At 39.3% G+C, this 25321-nt stretch overlaps 1 protein-coding gene across 1 annotated transcript in view; it reads right to left on the reverse strand.

Moving 5' to 3' along the window:
• NUP188 (nucleoporin 188kDa) overlaps positions 1-25321 on the reverse strand; it is an 84864-nt gene that overhangs the window by 8171 nt on the left and 51372 nt on the right. Inside the window, exons 12-30 of the mRNA XM_006892477.1 lie at positions 24982-25071; positions 21632-21697; positions 20685-20804; positions 19820-19946; positions 13687-13839; positions 13372-13498; positions 13028-13115; positions 12858-12934; positions 12047-12161; positions 11740-11860; positions 11559-11625; positions 10842-10970; positions 10397-10536; positions 9239-9345; positions 7574-7780; positions 7292-7461; positions 4807-4876; positions 4063-4130; positions 3485-3680 (exon numbers count right to left, since the gene is read on the reverse strand). Coding sequence (XP_006892539.1) covers positions 3485-3680; positions 4063-4130; positions 4807-4876; positions 7292-7461; positions 7574-7780; positions 9239-9345; positions 10397-10536; positions 10842-10970; positions 11559-11625; positions 11740-11860; positions 12047-12161; positions 12858-12934; positions 13028-13115; positions 13372-13498; positions 13687-13839; positions 19820-19946; positions 20685-20804; positions 21632-21697; positions 24982-25071 — 2238 coding nt within the window. The remainder of the gene's footprint in view (positions 1-3484; positions 3681-4062; positions 4131-4806; positions 4877-7291; positions 7462-7573; positions 7781-9238; positions 9346-10396; positions 10537-10841; positions 10971-11558; positions 11626-11739; positions 11861-12046; positions 12162-12857; positions 12935-13027; positions 13116-13371; positions 13499-13686; positions 13840-19819; positions 19947-20684; positions 20805-21631; positions 21698-24981; positions 25072-25321) is intronic.

The raw sequence follows: 25321 nt of genomic DNA on the forward strand, positions 1-25321 counted from the left end.
ACTTTAGAAGCTAAAAAACAGGAATCCTTTCTGTGGTAACTGGTATCCGAGAGGTCATCACCTTCCTGATTAAAATGGGCCTCATCCTCTTTCTACCCCTCCCCAAAACTGAAGCTGAAGCAAAGGTGTTAAAGGCTGAGAAGGCAGTCCTGAAGGGCATCCACAGAAGATCCGCACGTCACCACCTTCTGGCAGCCTAAGATGCTGAGACTCTGAAGGCAGCCCAAATACCCCCCGGAAGAAAGCCCCCAATAGGAACAAGCTTGACCACTATACAATCATCAAGTTTCCCCGACCTCTGAGTCAGCCATGAAGAAGACAGAAGATATAACACACTTGTGTTCAAGTGTCAAGGTCAACAAGCACCAAATCAAACAAGCTGTGATGAAGCTGACACTGAAGTGGCCAAGGTCAACACCTTGATTAGGAATTGATGGAGAGAAGGCGGCCCATGTTCAATTTGCTCCTGACTACGAAGCTTTGGATAGATGTTGCCAACAGAATTGAAATTTTCTAAACTGAGTCTAGAGGGCTAATTCTAAATATAAATTTCTGTCATTTAAAAAAAAAAAGGGAGGGGAGGGTCTTGATCGTCATGTAGATTCTTTGTCCACCTGCAGACATTGTCAGAATCAAGCTTAGTCACACTTCTTCATTGTAACTATATGCCTCTTCTGCTTAGAGCCCATTAAAGGCCTCCCAGTGTGTTAGAAACATAAACCAAACTCCTCAATACAGTCTATGAGGCCCCATATAATGTAGTCCAGCTGACTTTTGAGATAATTTTCACTTGGTCTCACTACATTCCAGCCCTATTTGTCTTCTTTCTCCTTAAACACACTAAGATCTTTTTTTTTTTTAAATTTTCTTATTTTTGTGTGAGTGTACCGTCAAATCAGATCTGACTGGTACAGGAGGAGATTGACCCTCCTTCCCCGGCAGAGCATCTGGTGGATTCGAACCATGCACCTCTGGTACTGTAGTTGCAGCTCCTTGCCACTAGGCCACCAGAGCTCCACTACTAAGATCTTTTTGATGTCTAGATCTTCATATTTGGGATTATATTTTCTTAGAATACTATATTACACAAGTTTTTACCTAAAAGACTTCATAAATATTCAGATCTTTTGTGGTACCATTGATCCACAGAGAAGGCCTCCTGACTACCTCAGTCTAAAAGGATTCTATACCACACAATCTTGCTATGAATCTGGGTTTTTTTTGTTGTTGTTTTAAATTTTTATTTTATTATTTTTTTTGGTGTGTACCATCAAATTGGATCTGACTGGTAGAGGAGGAGATTATTCCTCCTTCTCCAGCAGAGAATCTGGTGGATTCGAACCACGTACCTCTGGGATTGCAGTGCAGCTTCTTGCCACTAGGCCACCCGAGCTCCCTACGAATCTGTTTAAAATCTGGCTCACTGGGCCTTTCTCCATTAAGATCAAGGAACTTTATTATATACCTTGTTGTTGTTAAGTGCCACCGAGTCACCTGTAATTCATAGCGACCATAACAACTCTGAACCTGGCTTTATCTTGTGCCAACCTCATTATCTCTGACACACCCACCCCATTACCCCAGTCACTGAGTTAATCCATCTCATCCAGGGTGGTCCTCTCTTGCACTATCATCCCACCCTCCCAATCATGATGTCCCTCTCCAAGGACTAATACCTCCTTGCAACATGCCCAAAGTATGTCAGATGGAGTGTCAAAATCCTTGCTTCCAAGGAGTAGACTGGTTTCACCTCCTCTAGGATGAACCTGTTTCTCTCCTAGAAGTCCACAGTATATTGTACTCTTCTCCAGACTAACTCAAAGGTATCAATTCTATCATCCTAGTCATTGTCCAGCTTTGTGATGCATAGCAAGTAACTGTGAAGACCATGCCTGGATCAGGTGCACCTTAGTCTCTAGACTGACATTGTTGCTCTTTAGTACTCTGCAGAGGTCCCTGACAGCAGATTTTCCCAATTCCTGGCTTATATAGCTTACTCGCTGCTATCTCCCAAGAATATGGAAAGCATTCAATTAATATTTCTAAAATGAATAAATGAACGTTTAAAAAGGGTTCCTAAGACGAAAGACACTGGTAACTGTTAAGTTTTTTCAGAGTTACAACTCAAAACCTTCTGCCTGGCTAGGATTTTTAAAAATGCTAGTGACACAAGTTATTCACTGGGGAATGAATCATTCCTAAAGACAATCTAGGCTTTTGGTGTGCCAAACCACTGTACCACAGCAAGAACACGCACTCATTCTTTTTCAGATCAGAACTCCAAGGATGTGGGAGGTCTGGCTCTAGGGTACATCTCATTGAAGATACAAATGTATGCTTAAAACAAAGAGGCATCAGTCAAGTTGAAGTTATTAATGAAGTCAATATATTAATCATGATTCCCCTAGGAACATAGTTTAGTATCTAATCCTTAGAAAATAGCAAAATGGTTGTCAAACTTCAAAAAACACCAAGAGAGAAAAATGCAATTTCTTCCTAAATGTATGCTGGTTTGCTATAAAAACCAACACTCAGGGCAGAAACACTAAAGAGATGAGAATGTCTATTCTTTTTCTCAAAAGATCAAAAAAATCATTTTCTGTATCAATGAAAATGAACTACAAAGTATTTTCCAGTGAGGGTCTTACTGCAGTTGTTGTAGTTACCTGCTGACCAGTAAATAATATTTACCTAGAAAGCAAAACTCAAAATTCACTGCCATTGAGTCAGACTAGAGATGGCATGTCAGTAGGTTTTCAGAGGCCGTAAATCTCACAGGAGATTTCCCATTTTCCTCCTGAGGAGCAGCTACTGAATCTGAACTGCCTGCCTTTGGGCTGGCAACTCCTAGGGCACCAGGGCTCTCTCCCGACATGTTGTTGTTGTTGTTATGTGCTGTCGAGTTGCTTGCGACTCATAGCGACCCTATGTACAACAGCTCTAAACTCTGCACTGTCCCGTGCCAATCTCATTGCCTCTGACACACTCATCCCGATTGCCCCAGTCACTGAATCAATCCATCTCCCAGAGGGCCTTGCCCTCCTGTGCCTGCCCTCCACCCTCCCAAGCATGATATCCCTCTCCAAGGACTGGTCTCTCCTTACAACATGACCAAAGTATGTCAGACAAAGCCTCAGAATCCTTGCCTCCAAGGAGCAGCCCGGTTTAACCCTCATGTTAGGCTACCAGGTATATTTTTATGAGAGGCAGACAAGGGAAAAGACCCTTTAAATCTATCCAAAACCACAAAGGTAGCTTTTAAGACATCTGAAGGGATTTTAAGTTACATGTTTGTACTCTATGTTTCTTGTTGGATCCAATACCCTCAGACACCCCAAACTATCATCAATCTCTTGGTACAGAACTTGTTTGCTATATTTAGGTCTCAGGGACAAACCCTGATTCATTCTTTATCCCAAAGGGGGCTGCATTTACTAAGCATCTCAACATATTGTTGCCAGGATACCAAAGTGGAGGTTCTTACGTGACTGGTGGCAATGATGAGAAGCATCCGCCAGGCAGAAACCAGCATCTGGTACTCAGTCAAGGAAGTACAGCTGCTGCCCTCTGTTTCAGCCATGTGAACTGCCAAGGACTTGACATACCCTGACCAGTAGGCAAAGCGTTTTTCGCTAGAAAATTTCTTGAGTGTATCTTTTAATGACTGATCTAGTGACCCCCTGGAAAAAAACCAAAAGTCATAATTAGATATTTATAAGAATGTGATGGGCACAGACCTTTGTTGAGGCAGAGAAAGCAACCTCACATGGGCTTAAAGGCAGATGGCTCCAGGATCAACTTCAATGTGTGAGGTTCATACTTCTTGCCCAACATAATGGGTTAGGTTGAGGCCTTTTCCAGAATTTCTTCTCCACAAAATCCTGGTCATCCCATGGAGTCTGCTTCACAATACTTCTTTGACAATCATAAATGCCATCAATGGATTGGCCCTTCACAAATGCTTCCATACCAGCTTTCTCTTCTGCTTTGGTCCAATGGTGGGCTACCATGATTTCCCCACCCCAAGGTTAAATTAAAATCTCAGAAGGGGAAAAGACTCACTTAACAACATAGTATATCTCCAAGCAAATTATCTTCATAATTAGGGCACAGGTTTCCAGGATGCTGGGCTGTAGAGGGGATAAGCATAGTAGAAACCAATCACATTGAGAAATCGCTTCTTTATTATCCCCCAAAAATGTAACAGAGCAGGGTCTTAATGTTGGGAAATAAGAAGTATCTCTATCAAATGCAAATGGCCACCTAACTTGAAAAAGCAGTTGTGGCAGATTCACAAGGTTTCCAAATAAGTAATGAAAGACCACAGAGATACAAACGCAGAAATAGCGTATGTCATTTTTATTTCCACAGACAGACATCAAAGAAAGAAAAAGCAGGAACTTCTCTGAGAAGAAAGTTTCTAATAAAGGACAATTCCATATGTTTAGTTAAACTCATTGCTGTCAAGTTAGAACCAACTCACAGCTGACCCTCCAACTGAGGTTCCAATCGTCCATCTCTCCCACAGAGCTGCCAGTGAATCCAAACCACTTCTGGGTTAGCAGCACAACTCCCCAAGGATAAGTCCACTAGAACTCCCTGGTTGTTTAATTAACTAAAAAACCAACCAAAGAAACAAAAACCCTAAAACAAGCAAGAAAAAAACCCCTAGGGAGTGCTGATGCCTAGTTGGCAAGGAGTTGCACTGTCACCCCAACTATTAGGGGAGATATCTTCTCCACCTCATTGCCCAGTCTTCCTGCCCAGGGACTTTCAGTGAATGTCCCATCCTTCAACCCAGCTTACCTCAGATGTTTCCGAGGGGGGAGAAAGAGTTCCAAATAGCGGACTGGTTAAATTCTCCCAAAACTTGGGTCTAAAAGGGAAAATATATGTTGGAAATCACACTCTTTCTCTCATGTAGTCTTTCTCTTCTCTTCTCTTCTCTTTAATTCCCTTCAGCTGTTAATTCTCCATATTTTACCAGTCCCAATATTGACGTGTCTCATTGGCAATTTTTGCTGCACAAATTATTTTCCCTCTTGAAATATAACTGAACTTTTATAGAGTTGGTCAGTAACAACCTTAATAGTTCATTCTACTACTTTCACAAAAGCCCTACAAAGAAGAGAGTAAAAACATTGATTTCTTTATTCAGCCTTGTTAAAATTTCCTCCCTTTGTGCCGACTAGAGTCTATGAGAAAAGAAGTGTTTCAGTCCAAGGTTTGAACAAGCCACGCATACTTGAGCACATAGTTTTAAAGAACAATGGGTTTTGATGGGGGCAGCATATGGTAGGAACACAAAGGCAGGTGGTTGAAAATGGCACCATCTATCCAGCAGCAGTACTCAGGAGAGAGAGTAAGAGTAAAACTTTCATGTATCAAACCAGGCAGTAATCCATTATGCCTCCCTAAAATACATGTATATATTGAACATTGTTCCCCCAAATAATATGTTATGTGCCATCAAGTTGCTTGCAACTCATAGTGAACCTATGTACAACAACTCTTAACCCTACTACTCTACCAATGAGTCAGCCTCAATGTTTCTGACACACCTACAGCCATACCCTATTCCCTGAGTCAATTCATCTTATCCAGGGTCTTTCTCACTTGCACCGTCGCTCTACTCTTCCAAGCATTATGTCTCTCTCCAAGGTCTAATTCCTCCTTGCAACATGCCCAAAGTGTGTCAGATGGCACGTCAGTCAAAATCCTGACTCCAAGGAGCAGCCTGGATGAGCTTTGATGGCTGGAGTCCCTGACCTTCTGCAGCAAATGCCTCAGGTCAGCCTCAGTTTCAGCAAGCAAGGTTGTGTCATCTGCGTAACACAGATTGTTAATGAGTCTACCTCTAATCCTTATGCCATATTCTTCCTCATAGAGCCCAGACTCCCAGATGATCTGTTTTGCATATAGACTAAAAAGGTATAGAGACAGGATCCATCCCTGAACCATGCAGTGTTTTCTTGCTCAGTTCTAATAACTGCCTCTTGGTCCAATTATAGGTTTTGCATAAGCACAATCAAGTGTTGTGAGATTTCCATTCTTCTCAGAGGTAGCCATACTTTGTTGTGATCCATACAGTTAAATGCTTTTGCATAGTCAATGAAATGCAGATAGACACTCCTCTGGTACTCTCTGCTTTCAGCCAAGATCCACCTAACATTGGCTATAATATCCCAAGTACCATAGTCTCTTCCAACAGCCTGCACATCTGATAGTTCTGTTTATGCTGCTGTTCCAGTCGTTTTTGGATAATTTTCAGCAGGATCTTGCATGCATGTGATATTCATGATATTGTTCAATAATTTCTGCACTCTGTCATATAAAAAATGTGGAAGCTGTACAATGATGCAAATGAATCAAATAACTAATCCCATCATAATCTTAATTGGACTAAGGGGAGATTTCCCTCAACAGAGTGACCAGTAATACTTTTAATCTCAGTAGAAAGTAAAGGAGTATTTTCTTTCATATGACTAAGAAATAATTGACAGGGAGGGGTAAAGGAAATAGGGAAGATCTTGGTGGTGACCTGAAAAGATAGGGTAATGGTGGGCATAGTTCAATGGTGATTAATTTTTTAAAAAATTTTTTATTTTATTTTTTTGTGCATGTACCAGTCAAATCGGATCTGACTGGTACAGGAGGAGACTGTCCCTTCTTCTCCAGCAGAGCACCTAGTGGATTTGAACCACGCACCTCTGGGATTGCAGAATAGTGATTAATTTTATAAAACAATGAATGGGAATGACTGTATGAAACACAATGTAGACTTTGTAAGCAAATCAATATAAAATAAAAATTTTAAAAAGAAATAATCACCAGTAGTGAAATGTATTGTTTTGGACCAGGAGCCCCTGCAGGACAAAACTTGACACTGGGGAAGGCCAGATCACACAGGGGTCTCAAAGAGGTGTAAAGACACTGAAGGAACAAGAATTTTCTTCCACAATCAATACAGCAGGCTTTTCCCTGAATAGACCACCAGAACTCCTTGGTTGTTTAATTAACCAAAACACCAACCAATCAAACAAAAAACCCAGAACAAGCAAGCAAAAAACCAGCTTTTTCAGGTGGTATCCGGAATTTCTACTTATAACCTCTTAACTGAGAATAAATTTGTTTGTGGCATCTGTTAAATAGTATAACTAGATAACTAAGACATGCATATTATCAATTAACTATCATATCAAACCTCTGAGATAAGAACTACTGTTACCTCTACTTAACAAATAAGGACATGTTGATTTGAGGTTAAATTAAACCCTGGAGCCAGGCTTACTTGGTTCTGAGGACCAGCATGGCACTGTCTCGACGATCCTGCCACAGGGCATGCAGAAAGGCAATGGCGGCACGATGTAGCAGAGGTGGGCACCAATATCGATCCTGCTGCTGGGAATCAATCAGATCCAGTACTGCATGTAGACAACTCCACTCTCCAAGGCTGAATTCCTAGCAGATGGGCCAGCGAGAGTTCAGACCAAGAGACAGTGTCAGCAACTGTAGAATCTTGTACCTAACTCTAGAATGCCACCTCAAACTTCATTCCCAGGTAGAGGCTTACCTTAGAGCCATCACTGCCATCCTTAACTTCCAGGTTCAGAAACAGTTCAATGAGGCCTGGTTGGGTCTCTACTGCCACCGTGAGGAATTCCAGGACCATGACTTTGATACGCATGTCCTCAATCTTGCTCTGCAGTCGGATCAGGAAGGCATCACGAATGGCAGCTGCATCGCTGCCCAGGCAGGCATACACAGACATTGGGGCCACCTGGTGGAGACCAGGACACATAGGCTTAGATGTCCCATTAGGTAACATCAAGAGTTCCAGCAGAAAGGTATGGGAAAACATACAAAAAGGGGCAGAAATGTAGCATTCAGACAACATAAGATACCTAACACTTTTACAGAAAAAGTAGTAATCAATGAAAAAGATGCTCAATTTTTTCATGATTAAATAAATGCAAAGTAAGCATGAGGTAACCTGTGTTTTACTTATTAGGCTAAGATAAAACAATTGGTGATGTCCTGTTGCAAAGATAAAAGAGTGTTATAATCTTTGTTGGAGGGTAATTAGGAAAAGTCTTACAAGTATCAAAATGTTAGAAAAAAAATCAAAATGTTCATTTAGGTCTATTAAGTATTTAGGGACAGCAGAAAAAGTTTACAAAGACCCATAGGTATTAATGTGTAATGCAGCTTTATTTACACTAATAAAAGGCAGAAAACAGCAAAAATTAAATCATGATGCCTCTATTCAATAGCATGCCACACAAACATTAAAAAGTAGCTCAAACTTACCCACATGGAAATATTGCAAACTAAAGCATTAAAAAAAAAAAAGCTAGCCACAAACAATGCATATAGTGCATTTTGGACTTTTACCAAGTTTTGATAAGGTAACAGAACAAAACTATATCTAAACATCCTTTACTAAATAAACACAAACTAAAAGAAATCTGAAGCAATGTGTACCAACCTACTCAGAGGGATTCTCAGATTGAGAGGATCATAGGCTACTGTGGTGTTAGCCTAAATGTTGGCTTTTTTTTAGTCATTACTTAGCCCCCTCTGGTCTCTAGCTACCTTAACTGTAGGCATATGGTCTTGCAAATCAGTGTCAAAAAGAGTGCTTCCCACAATGAGCAGCAAGACTTGAGGCGAACATTAAGCTAACAACAACATAGAGAGAACTCAGTTGGCCAAATGGACAGAAAGTGATGCTACCAAGCCAAAGGTGGATGATTTTAATCTGCGTCCCTCAGGCTTGCTTTTAACTGTTTTTGGTCAAACATTCTTCTAAGCGGCATAGCACTGGTCTGTCTATTTGCTGTACAGAGGTAACTCGTGTTTGCTGTGATGCTGACCACTGTGACTCTGATGTGCCAAATACAATACAGATCACCCATGGTGGACAGTGTTTTAATGGAGTTCCCCGATTAAAACAAACTTGGAAGCAGGAGCAGCATCCACTTCCGAAATAGCTTGCCTCTGGTAACCCTATGAACTTGGAGAAATGAAGAAAGTTATACAAGTGTTCAGGTCTTATGTTCATAAGGTCGCTATAAGTCACCTATGATTCAATAGCATTTAACAACAAACAACAATATGGTTATGCTGCTTTGAAAGACAAGTCAAAGCTAGCTGTTTCTCTTGGGAGAAAGCCAGGGTAGTCTCAAGTAGAAAGTGTCAGTATTCTAGAGCTTTGGCTGATGAAGTGGAATCCTACCGTGGCCAGACGTTTCAGCAGCTGGATGGCAAGACGTGGTAGAGCAGGGTCATGTTTGTGGTAGATATATTTGGCTAGAACAGCAATGAGGTTGTTCCCATGGGCACCTAAAGCAGCAAAGGAGACAGATGAGACATCAAGTGTGCCTAATTAAGTCCATAGGTTGTTCAAAATGGCCATAAGTATGTAAATTCTCTATTCACCCTCAAGTATTTAGGGGCCAAACCAAAACCTGATAACCATATATTATTTGCCCCAAGTAGCAAACTGGACACTTGGGGCAGATTTTAGTTAAGCAGCTAAATTCAATTTATGAAGATCAGAGAAAACAAGCAAACAATTAACACAATAATTTGAGGAAAACTAGTCATCTAACAAAGAGGTTAGCAAAAGAAATGCAAAGTTAAAATTCCTAAACAACACAGCTAGTAGGGCCTTAGATATTAACCGAACACTACCTTGAAAAGGAAGAAACTGGGTCTTAAAGTGAATAAATGATCACTTTGAAGCTATAGAGTCAGAATTTAATAGTCAATACTTCGTATGTAACAAGGAACCTCTCTCTTTCTCCATTTTACATGAAGCCAGTAATGGATTTTTACCATAATAATATAAAACAAATTATTATTACTACTACTACTATCATCATCATCATCTAGATGAGAAATCTAAGGCAGAGTTATTTAGTGACATACCCAAGTTCACTAGGTGGCTGGAGTAAAAATTTGAACCAAAGTAGTTTTTAATTTTTAAGTAATACAAGTGGAAAAATTTTATTAAGGCAGTAAGATAGAGGCATAGCTAGTAAGAGGTGGGTCACATAAAAGAGTTAAAGTGAAGAAGAAAGAAGAGTGAAGAGGGGAAAAGGACGCTTGGAAAGACAGCGGTGAAACCAGACCTTGTAGCATGCTGTCAAAAGAAAAGGAAAAAAAGAGACCTCAGAGCAGTTTAAAGATATGTTCTTAAACTTTTGTTCTGCTATCAATGCCATAAATTAGAGCATGATCCAGATCTCTTGTTTCAAGTCTAGAATGGAAAATGATGGCCATTTCTAAATTTCCCCAAGGAGTTAATTGGAAAATACTGCTGACCTCTAAATGTAGATTCAGAACATGTACTTATGGGCAGTAAGTTGCTAACTGGAATGCAAATACATACCATGTTGTGTTAGAGCTTGCTCCAGGGGGGACACCACATTAGAAGGAGGTTTCAGCCGAATAACATTGTTGGTGACAGAGAATGCCAATTTCACGGTCTTGATTAGCAGTTGGCCTTGCCCCTGGCCCTCTGGCCCACCACTATTGGAAACCAAAATTGATTGAGACAGTATGATGTTACTTGTAACACATGTGGTCTCATGAACTAGACCACACTACTAATCTCAGAGATCAATGGTTTCTCTTAGGGTCTCCAGTCCAAATCAGGAGGAAGGAATAATTAACTCCCTTTGCCAGTCCATATAGCAGGCACTAGGCCATGTAAGGGTTATGATCAAGGAAGAATATGGCAGTCTTAAAAAAAAATCTACTTCAAGTTACCTTAAACTATATAGTCTCAGGCACAATAAACACAAACATGGGAAAGGGGAGCAACGGAGTCCTACCTTCGTGGCTGGGCTGCCATCACCATATCAATGGTATCCACACCAATGCCCATGATATTGATAACAGTCTGTCCTGCTTCTGTGTATGCTAGACTGCAGATGCACAGAGATTGAAGGCTTGGGGTATGACTAAAAGATAGAGGTAATCTGAGTTACTAACGTGTCAAAAAGTTTATTTCTAAAATAAAAGTGCCACTCAGCTGGGCTAGGGGAGCAAAACCTAATCCATTTCACACAGTGGTAATAGATGAACTTTCTCTGCCAGAGAAGATACTCTGATCAATTTCCTAGAATAGAATGTGATCCCTAAAGACCACCCAAGAAATACTCTAAATGTCCATTAATGAATGAAACTATTTATTTAATCAATCATGACTAATGCAGGCAACCTTAAAATCAAGACTGATATTTTGGGGTAATGGCCTCAAGAATTTTTATTTTTTTATTCCTTTTTCTAAACTATTTGTTCAATAACTACTTGTCTTCATCAAAATGTTGTTTTTGTTTGTCTGTGTGTACTTGTTAGCTAACACAAACAATCTCGTACTACTTCATTAACTCGTCTCTCATCAAAGGAGAAAAGATAAACAGTAGAGTGAAAAGCAAACCACAATCTTAAGTGTCCCAATCAGCTCAACAATTGCCCTATACAACAGACGCCTGTGTTCCCTTGCAGCATCTAGGAGCACAAAGCTCTAGCAGCAACCTCTCCCATACCTGCTCTGCAGATCTGTCTCATGGCACAGGTTCAGTATTGAGTGGATCAACTCCAGGATCAGGCAACCTGAACTCCAGAAAAAATGGGGGAATGATGTGGCCATATCCCAAGAAAAAGAAAGCAAGAAAACATCTAGGGAGCCAGAAATCACCAGGATTTCCCTGTCTGGGCTGTTCTTACCAATCTGCTCTCTCACACCATGAGAGTTGTAGCGCCACTTGTGGTAGCTGGGAAGCATCTCCTTCAGCACAAACATGACACAAGGCACCAGCCCTTGGCTCTGGGTACTACCAAGCTGCCCCTACAAGAAACCAAGCTATGATGTCTCCTATCATGTAAATGCAGGAAACTTCATTTAGTTACTAAAGATTTAATTCTAAAACCCAAGTCCAAAGGAAATCGAGGTCAAGTGTTCTACTTCCAGAGAAGATGACTACAGTAACAGGTGGCAAGGAAACAATTTCAGAATCATTCGACCAGATTTTACCTTGACCAGAGTGGTAATCAAGCGCAGAAAGGCAATGGTGACACCATATTCACCCTGGGGCTGTTCACTGTTCATCAAGAGGTTTCCATAGCCCCCGGCATTCATCCCCTCCGCACTGGGAAAAGACAGGGAAGCAGAGGAAAATAAAATTTCAAGGCAATTAAGAGGCTTTAAGAAACTACAACCACAAAATATTACTGTAACTGATGGCGCAGGCATAAATTTGAAACTTCTGAAAGGAATCAAATTCAGGCAATTTTATATGTAATGTAAACATTAAGAACATGTTTTATTTATGTTCTTAATAAAAAACTTTACAGTGAAAAATCAAATAAATGTTAATACATCTTTGTCTTAAAAGCAAGAAGAAATAAACTGAGAATGCTCAAGTAGTAGGGTGGCGCTTAACTAATAGTAACCAATTTACTGGGCAAGCAAGAAGCAAGGGAAAGCAGAGTTACTATGAATTAAAAAAGCAAAGTCCAACTCCTGGATCCAAAGACCTGTGGATTTTCTAAACTGACATGTATGTACCAAAGGTACAGGTCACTAGTTAACACTGAAGACTCTGAACCTCCAGCATTGCTCTGAGAGGAGCCTCTATGCAACATGTTTCATCATTCCTTTACCTTGCTCTCAATCATCCCTCCAAATTCCAGTTAGAGGGCTGAACAGGTAAGGTGCAGATAAGAGTAAAGAGCCAGAGACACTTCTTTAAAAACTAGGAAAGCTAAGATAAACCCAAGATGTACCAAGATAAACCCAAGATGGTTTTCCTTAGGGAATATACTCAATCTAAAGCCCAGCTCACCTAATCATCTGACTCATGTTGGAGACTGGGTGAGCCACAAATGGTAAGAAACCTGTGTGGCGAAGATCAGTCCAGACCTGGGAACAGAAAGAACCAAATGTTCACAAGCTTTCAGACACATAACACCGTCTACTTTTTTTTTTGGTAATTGGGAAGACTTAGTATCTTACTTTTGCTGGATTCCGGGCAGCCAAAACAGTCAAACAGTTGACACAAGAAGCAATTACATCCACAGGGGGAGAGATGACTGTTGTTAACCTGGTAGGAGAATGGTGTACTTGACTCAGTAATAGTGTACTTGACTCAGTAATGTGATTAACATCTCTTATTCCATCACAAAAATATTTTCCAGTGTCCTCTTCCTGCTGCTGGGAGTACCTATCACTCCAAAGTTTTCTATGGAGAAATGCAGGTTAACTTTCACCCTCTGTCTGTGTGATCAGGTTCCTGGAAACCTTGAGCCTAGCTGCTGAGAGGTCTGCTGTTCAACTAAGGGTTCCCACTAGAAACTCACCGCTGCAGCAGCATGTAGATGCGGGATGTGATTGGCAGGAGACAGTCCGCAATCGATAGATCTGTACTAATGACTTTATGGACCAGATCAATGATGGGCTTGACCCGCTGGCAATGCTGAATCACATCTGAGGGAAAAGACAGTCTGTGAGATCATGAAATACACTTCCTTTAAGACTGCTGAGGCCCAAATAAATCAAACAAATGATAATCTATTTTTTCCATCAAATCACAATCTTTATGGTCCTGAGACTGTCTATTCTTTAAACACAACCATTTCTCTTCCCATACTGATGTCTTCCAAAGTTAACCTTACCTGCAGTTGAAACAACATGAAGCAACATTTCAATCTCACAGGTAAAGAGAGTCCAACTACTGTAAGAGTATTCCCAACGTACTAGATAAGCTCTATCATCCAGCATTACTTGGCCCACAGTGCCTTGAGGTATGCGAAGATTGGTCTGACCCCCTTAGGAAAGAATGAAAAGAAAGTCTAAGTGTTCAACAGAAACAGGTTACTACTCAAGCAAACATCAGTATTTAGTCACAAAGAAACATAGTTTTTCCTAAGAGACTAACACTTGTATAGCTTTTTATACCAAAAAGAATATTCATTTCATTTAAGAAACATCTTTTTCCAGGTATCTGAAAAAGAGCTGAGTACAGAGTCGTTTTCCACTTATATCCATTTTAGTAATTGTGCAAGGAAAACCCACTTGCATACCCACTGCTGAGAAAATACTTACAATGAGAAAAAGTTACAATGTTAGTACAATGTTAGTTATAATGGGTGATTTTAACTTACTGTCATTAAGAGATTTCAAACTGCATTCACAGTTCTGTGTATACATAATGAAAAATGGGGAAAAAAATGAAGAATGATATTTCCTTAAATTTGCTCTGTGTAATTCTGTTTCCTTTAATGTAGGAGCACCTTTGCCCAAAAAGAAAAATTCTAAAATTGGTTTAAAAAAAAATTATGATAGAAGAAAACCTCTGGCGGCTTAATGGTAAGCAGTGTGCTGCCAATTAAAAGGCATGAGATCAAACCCACCAGCTGCTATGCAAGAGAATGATGGGCTATCTTCTCTTCTGTACTTCCTGTGAGTTAGTTCTAACTTGACAGCACACAAGATCAACAATAGAAGACAATCTTTTTTTCCCCCCTTTTGAGCTAAAGTTTACAAATAATTTTGCTTTCATTCAATCATTCATTTTGTTTTACAATATTAATTGTAACTGATTAATGCTATTAATTACAGTATCTAATATACAGTGCCTTTCCTCTTCACCCAAAAGAAGACTATCTTCACTAGAACACAGGGTAAGTCAGTGGTGATATGCCAGGATCAGAATATTTTGTTTCTTTAACATCTGGAATATATGTAAGTTTTAAAGTGATAAATAAATGGTCACTCCTGTAAATTGCCAATATAAATATAATAAGCTTATTGGTTTTGACTATTAGAACATGGCTGGGGTGGGGAATAATGCTAAACATGTGAATAAGGTGAGAATCATTTGGGGGATAGGAACATGCAAACAAGGTGGTCCTAAAGATAGGATTGGTCAGTTTTGTCATTTGGCCAGGTTTAAATTCAGGAGATACACGGGAAAAAAATTATAATCTTGCTATCAGCAAGAAAGAAGCGAACAAAGTAATGCTCATCATTTGAAGACAGATTAAGATGGAGACACTGCAGCAGTACCAATGTAGCATCAGAGACGAATGTGAAACAGAATTTACCTGGGGCAGCCACTTCATGGAGCCAGACAGAGCCTGGGATCTTTGCCAAAGTTTGTTTGAAGAGGGAACAGGGGGACATACCACTACTGGTAGGACTAAGAGAGCTTTGTAACACTGGTGTAAAAGCATGAAACTGAAAGTTAAAGGAGCTGTGAGCACCTAAGAAACTGTTCTCACTGAAGAATTGTATCCTGTTCCCAAGCTGAACTATAATTATTCTAACTTCTCTATTAAACTCTAAGATGAGTAATGTCCTCCGTGAGATTTATAGTCTCCAAAACCCTGATGGGAAAGTCAGCTACAAGTCAGTTGTGACTCTATGGTAATGAGTATTAACTCTCATAACTGTATTATCTGTGAATTCTATATAGCCATCACAATGGATTAGTGGACCCACTGAAGGACGAAGAACCCTGGAAATGATGACTGGTGTTATAAGTGGAAGAAAAAGGTGCAGGGAGCATGGAGCTAGGTCTGACCTCATAAGAATTTGATTTTTACTACGGATGTTACATATGGAACTCTTTCCCCCTTGAGGAGTTAAATGGAGACCAAAATCGAATGTCTCCATGTCGGCCATATGCTTTTTACATCTGATCACTTCTAAAAACTGCAGAAAGAAAAAGAAATTGCGGGGAGCTCTGGTGGCCTAGTGGCAAGGACCTGCAACTACAATCCCAGAGGCGCACAGTTCAAATCCACCAGATGCTCTGCTGGGGAAGGAGGGACAATTTCCTCCTGTACCAGTCAGATCTGATTTGACGGTACACTCACACAAAAATAATTAAAAAAAAAAAAAAGAAAAAGAAATTGCTAGAACCTTTATATAAAACTTAATTTGGCACTATTAATGTTTTTAATGTTTTATCTAGTAATGTGCCACTTTGGGGATTCTATCTAGAAATAAAAGCATTAGTATATAAAGATAAATATATCCCACACAGCATTGTCTATAGTATCAAAAGCTTTATTCAGTATAAATATCCCTTAAAAGGAAAAAGATAATTATGGGATACCACATCCTCGGCTGTAGACTACTTGTAGTGATAGGAAAAGTGGCAACGAAGGTGGATGTAGAAAGCACAGACACCACCAAAGTAAATGCTATCACTGAAATGTGCTCATAAGAAAAAGATGACTGTACTAAAGAATCTGACACGCCACCCAAAGGTAATAAAGGAGGTCAGAATTGCTTCCACTGTGGAAAACTGGGCCACTTCAGTAGACAGTGTCACAGACGAGAGCCACAGATAGGCAAGGGAGTAGAGAGGAAGCTCCTACTCACTTGCTTTAAGTGTGGCTCTGAAGGACACCTGGCCAAAGTGGCCCACATCAGGTCCTCGTGGCAGACAGGACTAACAGGCCCCAGCTCCCAGCTGGAAACAAAGGAGGACGCTTCAACGATTTAGACCCTCCCAGAAGAGCTGTGGGTGAGCATTAACATTACTGGTAAGTATATTCATTTTCTCCTGGACACAGAGCCTACTAATTGGTCCTAAAAGCCTTCTGAGGTCCCAACTCTTCTCACTATTTCTTAGTTGTAGGAATAGATGGAAAATCTCATAAGCAGTTCCTTACTTTACCTCTACCTTGCATTCGAACTTCCAAGTTGTAAAACAACCCAGTGGTAGATGGAATTTTTTCTAGGACTTAAGAACCATAAATAACATAGCTGAGCCTCTACATCTTGTGGTTCCTAACCTCTACACTATAATAGACAAAGTGCTAGTCTATAGGCCTTTTATTGTAAGAACTACCTTCCCTCTGTAACTTGATTTGTGCCACTATTAGAACCTCTACTCGGAATATTATTGCTTTTTAATTTTTGACTCATGTACTTTTAACTTGTTAGTTAAATTTGTATCTTCTAGGCTGCAACAGTTCCATGATACATCTTCAAGGATATGAACATGTACGGCTAAGCACAACTGAGACCAGTGAATCTAAATTCCAAAATCAATCTCCATAATAGTCTATGTGTTTCCTACTGTCAAAGGGGCCCTTTAGAGTAGTGAGAGAAGATCTTCACTCTGCAACCTACAGCGTCCCTTTTCAGCAGGAAGTAGCTAAGAGAATATGCCATCCCCTTTTCCTTATGAATCAGGGTGAAGTCTCTCTCATGGAGGAGAGATGGGGAATGGCAAAGGACACACTGACAAAGGAGATTAATCAGAACTGGTTTCGACAAGTACTGTGGCAACAGGATAATTAAAACAGACATGGGGTGGGAAGAAGAACGAACTGGGGAGGAGGGTAGAGAAAACAGTGCAACAATGAATGAATGAAAACCCAAAATCTCTGTAAATGTTCACTAAAACTAATAAAATTTAATAATAATAATAATAAAAAAAAACTGAAAATGGGGGGAAAAAAGAATCTGACACATACAAGAGGGCAATAATCAGGGGAGCTCTGGTGGCCTAGTGGCAAGAAGCTGTACTGCAATCCCAAAGGTACACGGTTCGAATCCACCAGATGCTCTGCCGGAGAAGGAGGGACAATTTCCTCCTGTACCAATCATATCTGATTTGATGGTATATGCACAAAAAATAATAAAATAAAAATAAATAAATAAATAAATAAATAAAAAGAGGGCAATAATCCCATCAAAACCCAAGAAATTAGTATAGGATCACATATGGATAGTTATAGGCACACATGTATCCAGGTGGTTTTGGGTACACACAGACAGAAGTCTCTATATGCTTGTGTAATTACAGGTATATGTAGGCAGGCATATAGTCACTGAAAATGCAACTACGTATACTCTTCCCAAATAATCAAATATCTTATATAACCAAATGCTGATTTTGTGAGGTTGAAACCTTAAGATTTTAGTTTCATGGGACAATTGAGAGTCAACACGCATAATATAATTCACAAAGTTCATGTTCTGCATCCTAGTGAAGTAAGGAGCAGGTGGGGTCTTAAGAGTTTGTGAGGCGCCATTTAAGACACAACTGTTAGCCTTTGCTCATCACCCACCTGGAATAAAAGAATAAGAAGATAACCAAAACTGCAGAAAAACAGGCACAACGCTGATAACCCCATGAGCTATGACCTCAACTACCCAAAGGCCAGAATTAGATGATACCTGGTTACTACCACTGACTTATCTGACCAGGGTTACAATGATGATCATAATAAAAAATGCAGGAAAATGAAAGTAAAATCCAAATTCTTGAGGAGGACCAAACTAACTGTACAGCTTATATGAAACAATCAGCCAAGACCCAGAAACACTCTTTAAATCTACCTCATGATCACCTTTTAGCAGAAAAGCGTGAGTGACACACAAAAGGTATTAGTCCTTTTGACTGGTATTTTTATTAGCATATTTTCTTTAAATCTGCCCAAGTTAAAAAAAAAAAAAAAGATGAGACACTAAGAGAGCAGGAAAATCTGAGTACTAAAAATGGAATAACCGGAACCCTTAAGAGAACACTGACACAATATGAAAAATGTGTACAATAAGTGACAAACAGAAACCGAATTTCCTATGTAAACTTTCACCAAAAGTACAATTTTTTTTTTAAATTACACGAATAACATTGTGGACAGTGTTGGCTGGAGCTTCCCGACTAAATCAAGCCTGGAAGCAGGAGCGGCATCCACTTCCAAAATGGCTTGCCTCTGGAAACTCTATGTACGAACAGTGCTCAGGCTGTTTGTTCATAGGGTCGCTATGAGTCATCAACGACTCGACGGCATTAAACAACAACAACAACTAGAAAGAATTAGATCTATGTAAAGAAAGAAAATCAACTTTCAGAATGAATTTCTGAGAATTTATGTATGTGAAAGGACACATACCAAATTATTATCTTTAGAGATAGAACTGAAGACAGCTTAAGTTTTAAAATATCCATGTTGCTTATAACCAATCCAAACCTACTGGCAGTGAGGCGATTCTGTCTCACAGCACCCTACAGGACAGGGCCAAGGCGTACTGCTTCTCTTTTACTCCTCAGTATAACTATTGTGCTACTGAGTTGCCTGACACTTATAGTGACCTTATGCACAATAGCTCTTAACCCTAGTGGGTTCCAACCGACAGGCCTCCAGTTAACAGTTAAGACCTTTAACTACTCTGCAACCATCTTGCTGTAAGTAAATGAACTCTAGTGGATTTGAATCTACTAGCTGCTTCTTGGGAGAAAGCTGGGCAATTTCTGCCCGTGAGATTTACTGCTTCTGAAAACTCAGTAGAGGATCAGCTATGGGTTAGTCTGGACTCAAAAGAACTCAACAACAAATAGTGTAAGAAATGCTTTTCATTTAAAAAGAAAGAAACTGGAAAAAAATTTTTTAATTTTCTATGACTGTAATTATTTATCAAGAGATTAACACACAAGCAGAAAAGGAGAAGGATCTGCTTTAAAATCACCTTTCATTAATCAATTAAAATAGCAATAGCCACTGCAGTCACATCAATTCTGACTCATAGCAAGCCTCCATTGGGTTTCTGAGGTGGTTAAGCTTTACTAGCCCACTGCTAATCTCTGTCCCTCAGAGTAGCTGATGAGTACAAACCTGATCTTTTAGTACAAGTTACAAACTACACCACTGGGGCTCCTAAGAGTTCAAATCTGATCTTTTAGTACACTTTAAACTATACAAGAAGGACTCCTTAAAATAGCAATAATGAGGTCTAAACAGAAGCTACTGTAGAAGAGGGTAACTAAGGAGTTCTTTGTCTTACCAAGAGGGTACAATAGTTTTGGTGTTTGCCTCCGCCAAAGAGTTCCATCTTCATGGGATATCACATCATGCGGCTTGTGCTTATAGAGTTCATTGTAGAAAGACATCTTATCCAGGAAACTATATACCTGCCAATAACACAGAAAGAATTCTAGTCACCGATTCATATGTGGGTGCTGCAAAGGGGTCTCACATCTGCTTTGATCATCTTTAAACCAGAATATTTATGTGATGACTTCTCAAACTTCTTACAAGGCCTCCACGGTGCCTCTTTTTTAAATTGTCTCTGCATCATCTCTATTCTTCTTTTTCTTTTTCTTGTTGTATATCATCAAATCAGATCCAACTGGCATAGCAGACTTCCCTTTTCCAGCAGAGCATCTGGTGGATTCGATCAGCACACCTTTGGGACTACAGCGCAGCTTCTTGCCAGTAGGCCACCAGAGGCCCCCTAATATCTTCTCTATTATTTAATAGTTAAATCAAGTTCCACCTTCATTGCAGAGATGGTTCCAGCTCATGAATGGTAGTATATTCACTACTTACATAATATTTGTCAGCTTTTTAGTCACTTAGACATTTATAGATTAATAATTTTTTATAATGATTATCCCCTTCTAATTAGAGTTTAAAGACATTTTATAGTATGTCTTACTATCACATCTAAAATTGGAACTTATACTAAACAGATTTTTATTTAATTGTATAGAATTTAAGGCATGATCTCTGGCATTTTTCATTCAACTTCAGATTAACTATAGATATGATAATGGAATTCAATGTGGAAAGCAAAAGGGGTTCCTAACAACAACAAAAAGATTAAAAAAAATTTCTCACTTTCTTTAGGCATCTGGTGAACACCTTACCTTTTTGGCAGTGGATTTTCCTGATACAAGTGCTCGGAGCAATTGCAAGAGTGGAGAAAGAAGATGGGGAAACATTCCACATACACTATCCAGAATGATTCCAAGACCAGAGGTTGGCTCCTATGGTGAGGAAAAGTCACTGACCATCACAGTATCCTCACATTAACACATCTTCAAATTGCCTAGCAATCCTAAGAAAATATAAAATAATCTTCTTCTTGAGGCAGGCATAGTTTTTTCTTAATAATTTCAGATTTCTAAGGAAAAGATTACCAACTGATTACCTCAGGACCTAAAAAAAGATTGCCATTCTCTCCAGTAACCTTTTCCTTTGTCATTCTGTCTATAGGAAGACAATGTTTACTTTTGGACATGTTTCTGCTAAGGTAACAAATCACCAAATACTATGTCAGGAATTACAAACCTAAATCCTTAATCTAAATACTGCTTCACACCAGCTTTTTAAAGGAATGTAATGATCCTATAAGATTAGACAACATTTTAGGAAGAAGAATAGAAAGGAAACCAGGCTCATTCATCAACTGGACCTTTGAGGTGTGTCAATGCTAAGACAAATGCTGGTGAGAAATTGTTCCCACTCAGGCAAATTCTTACTCGAAACAGCAAAAATCCTGATGACTGAAGATTATCATCAGATAAATTTACAACTCTTTGAAAAGTACCCTGAAAAGTTTTATGATGGTAGACAGACCTGAGCCCTGATCCTGGTGCTATCTCTTTCTAATTGTGTGAACTTAGAAAAGTAATTTCACATTTCTGACTATCTCCCCATTAGCAAAATGACATTATCTAGTATTTATTTAATAAATTTTTGTGAAGATAAAATAAGAACTACTCTTAAGTGCTTAGTATAGGACCTGTTACCAAAAAGCTAAAACCTTTTGCCACAGAGAATACGGTAGAATGACTCCCTCAGACAAACTTACTGTTCCCCAAAATAGTTCTGGTAGAGAAGGGTCTGCCAGTACTTCACATGCTGTGTCAATTATATCCTGTTGGATAAAAGGGAAAGAAAATGGTTTATTTCCCCTGGTTAAACCTAATACCCTATAAAAACTATATTCTGTTGAAATAAAAACACTACACACGTTGACATACTATGTCAGAAAAATATACTTTTGAGTTTAAAAAGTGAGGAAATTCTACCTTATCATTTACTATATGTTAGACAATAAACCTCTCTAAATTTTAAACTCCTTCTCCATAAAATGGCAACAGTATATGTGTCACAGGACTGCAGTAAGTATTAAGTAAATAAAAATACACCCAGCCACAACAGCAAAGTTCAACAGGGAAACAAACAACAAATGCTGGAGAGGGTGTGGAGGGATTGGAACTCTTATTCACTTCTGGTAGGAATGTAAAATGGTACCAGCACTATGGAAGGTGGTCTGGCACTGTCTCAAAAAGTTGGAAATAGAAATATCATCTGACCCAGCTATTCTACTACTGGGAATATACCCTAAAGAAACAACAGCCATAACTCAAATAGATGCATGTACACCTATGTTTACTGCTGCATTATTCACACTATCAAAGAGATGGATGCAGCCCAACTGCCTAACAACAAACAGATAGAAAAATCATGGTACATTCACACAATGGAATGCTACACAGCACTGAAAAAAACAAGGAATTCATAAAACACTACACAACATGGATGAACCTGGAAAACATTATGCTGAGTGAAATATCTTAATCATAAAAGGATAAACACTACATAACACTGCTGTCATAAAATAGGACTGATATGGGAGCGGAATAGGAAGAGGGGATCATTAATGAATACTACATTGGAACAAATGAGGGGAAGAACTGTTTGAAAGGAATATATGATAAGCATTATATGTATGACAACAACCTGAAACAAGAGGTGGAGGAAAATGTGCAACACTGAATGAACGAAACCCCAACCCCAACCATTCCATAAACCTTTGTAAAACTCACAATTAAAAAATATAATGCCAAGGGGAGCTCTGGTGGCCTAGTGGCAAGAAGCTGCACTGCAATCCCAGAGATATGTGGTTCAAATCCACCAGATGCTCTGCCGGAGAAGGAGAGGCCATCTCCTCCTGTACCAGTCAGATTCAATTTGATGGTACACAAACACAGGAAATACAAAATTAAAAAAAAAATATATATAATGCAGTAGATTAAAAATTTTAAAATGTCATATAAATATGAAGTGTTATTGGCCTCAGGTAAATGATTCACAGTCTTTTCAAATTTATTTCATTCTTAGCCTCTAGCTTAGATTAGAATACACTGGGAATTTAATAAATGCCTACAGAGTTAATTTTCTTTCTTTTTTAAATACAAGCACTAGCACTCCTGTAAACCCAATGTTAGTATTACTCCTCCAAGTATAACAAATTAGTTGTTGTAAGGTTGATTTTGACTCATGACCATCATATGTGTGGCAAACTAGCAGTGCTCTATTAGTTTTCAATGTCTAATTTTTCAGAAGTAGATTGTCATGCCTTTCTTCCAAGGCACCTCAGTGAACAATACTAACTTTCAGCTTAGCAGCCAAGCATGTTAATTATTGCACTATCCTTCCTGGTATACAGAAGAATCCTATACATGCATTTCAGATTGCTCTATATTTTTAAAAAAGCTCAAACTCATTGCCTACAGGTTGAAATCAACTCATAGCTGACCTTCAAAGGCATGGCTCTGAATCTGTAAAGTGAACCAGAGGAGATCGCCCATCTTTCTTCCTTGGAGACTCTGGTATATTCAAACCATCAGAAAGGAATGAATGACCTTTGGGAAACACTACAAACTACACCACCAGAGCTCCATTCAATGTTATAGAGTTTTGGAATTTGAGTTCTTTAATTAAGGCCAATTTCACTTTTCTCCAATGAAAAAATTTCATTTTAATCAAACAAATATGAGATGTGATTTTAAAATGAGATTTTAATAAACAATAATAAGAAATATAATAGCATCAATATTCATCACAGTATTAATAGTCAAAGGTAGAAATAATCAACAATCTGCGTTATGCAGATGACACAACCCTGCTTGCTGAAACTGAAGAGGACCTGAAGCGCCTGCTGCAGAAGGTCAAGGACTGCAGCCTTCAGTATGGACTGAGGCTCAATGTCAAGAAGACAAAAATTCTCACCACTGGACCAATCGGTAGCATCAGGATGGATGGCGAAAAGATTGAGATTGTTCACAGCTTCAGTTCTCGGCTCCACAGTCAACACTCTTGGCACCAGTAGCCAGGAAATCAAAAAACGTATTGTGATGGGAAAGTCTGCTGTTAGGGACCTCTCTAAAGTACTCAAGAGCAGCGGTGTCTCTCTGGAGACTAAGGTGCGCCTGATACAGGCCATGTTTTTTGCAATCACTTGTTATGCACCAGAGAGGACAGAAGGAGAATTGACGCCTTTGAGCTGTGGTGCTGGAGAAGAGTAGTGAATGTACCATGGACTGCCAAGAAAACGAACAGATTCATCCTAGAGAGGGTTAAACCAGGCTGCTCCTTGGAGGCAAGGATTCTGGGGCTTCGTCTGATATACTTTGGACATGTTGTAAGGAGAGACAGGTCTTTAGAGAGGGACATCATGCTGGGTAGGGTAGAGGGACAGCGCAGGAGGGGAAGACCCTCTATGAGGTGGAATGATTCAGTGACTGGGGTAATCGGGATGGGTGTGTCAGAGCCAATGAGACTGGCACAGGATAGAGTACGGTTTAGGGCTGTTGTACATAGGGTGGCTATGAGTCGCAAACGACTCGACGGCACATAACAACAACAACAACAACAGAAATAATCTAAATATTCATCATAAGATGGAGAGATAAATAAGACAGTGGCTTGGACGTTAAAGATTTGTACTGCAAACCCAAAGGCACATGGTTCTAATCTACCACTTGCTCCAAGGGAGAAAGATGAGTAATCTCCTCCCATGTGATTTCCAGCCTCTAAAAACATAGCTATGATTAAACAAATTACAAAATATATTAACATCCACAGCTGACTGGGACAGATATTCTAAAGAGCAGAAAGGAGGAATATATCAAAATGGTAAATTTATTCTGTGTGAGATCACAGTTTTCTTCTTTTCAATATTTCAAATCAATATTTTCAGAGTTTTCTATCATTCATACGTACCATATTATTTGTATAATACAAATAATGGAAATGGAACACAATAAACAATTAACATCTCACTAAGGAAAATAGTATCAGCCACAAAGGGGTATTTTAGGGATATGACTTTTTAGGGCTGTGCAGATTAGCTCATGAAAGCCAAATACTGACCTGTTGATTACCCAGCGTGTGCAGCTCCAGTGAAGTAAGAACAAAAGAAAGGAGTCCATAGATACACATGCATGCAGTACTGGTAGTACACTGTAATGACAAACGAATCTCGGTCAATAATTCTGAATACAACTCTTTCCCAGATTCAGCCTAATCTTACTCTATTAATGTAGCTCTAGTAAACAAATTGGAAGGGGATACAAATCTTCATGATTTCCCTCATTTGGTTCTATAATCAGGAAAGCAAAGAGGAAAAGACAGGGTATTCAAAATCATACACATCACAACAGAAGAGAACAAAAGAAAAAAATTATAAATGATCAAACTATGCATGGGGAAA

This window comes from Elephantulus edwardii, unplaced genomic scaffold, assembly GCF_000299155.1.
Source record: "Elephantulus edwardii isolate Elephantulus edwardi_28Jun2011 unplaced genomic scaffold, EleEdw1.0 scaffold00116, whole genome shotgun sequence".
NCBI lineage: Eukaryota > Metazoa > Chordata > Mammalia > Macroscelidea > Macroscelididae > Elephantulus > Elephantulus edwardii.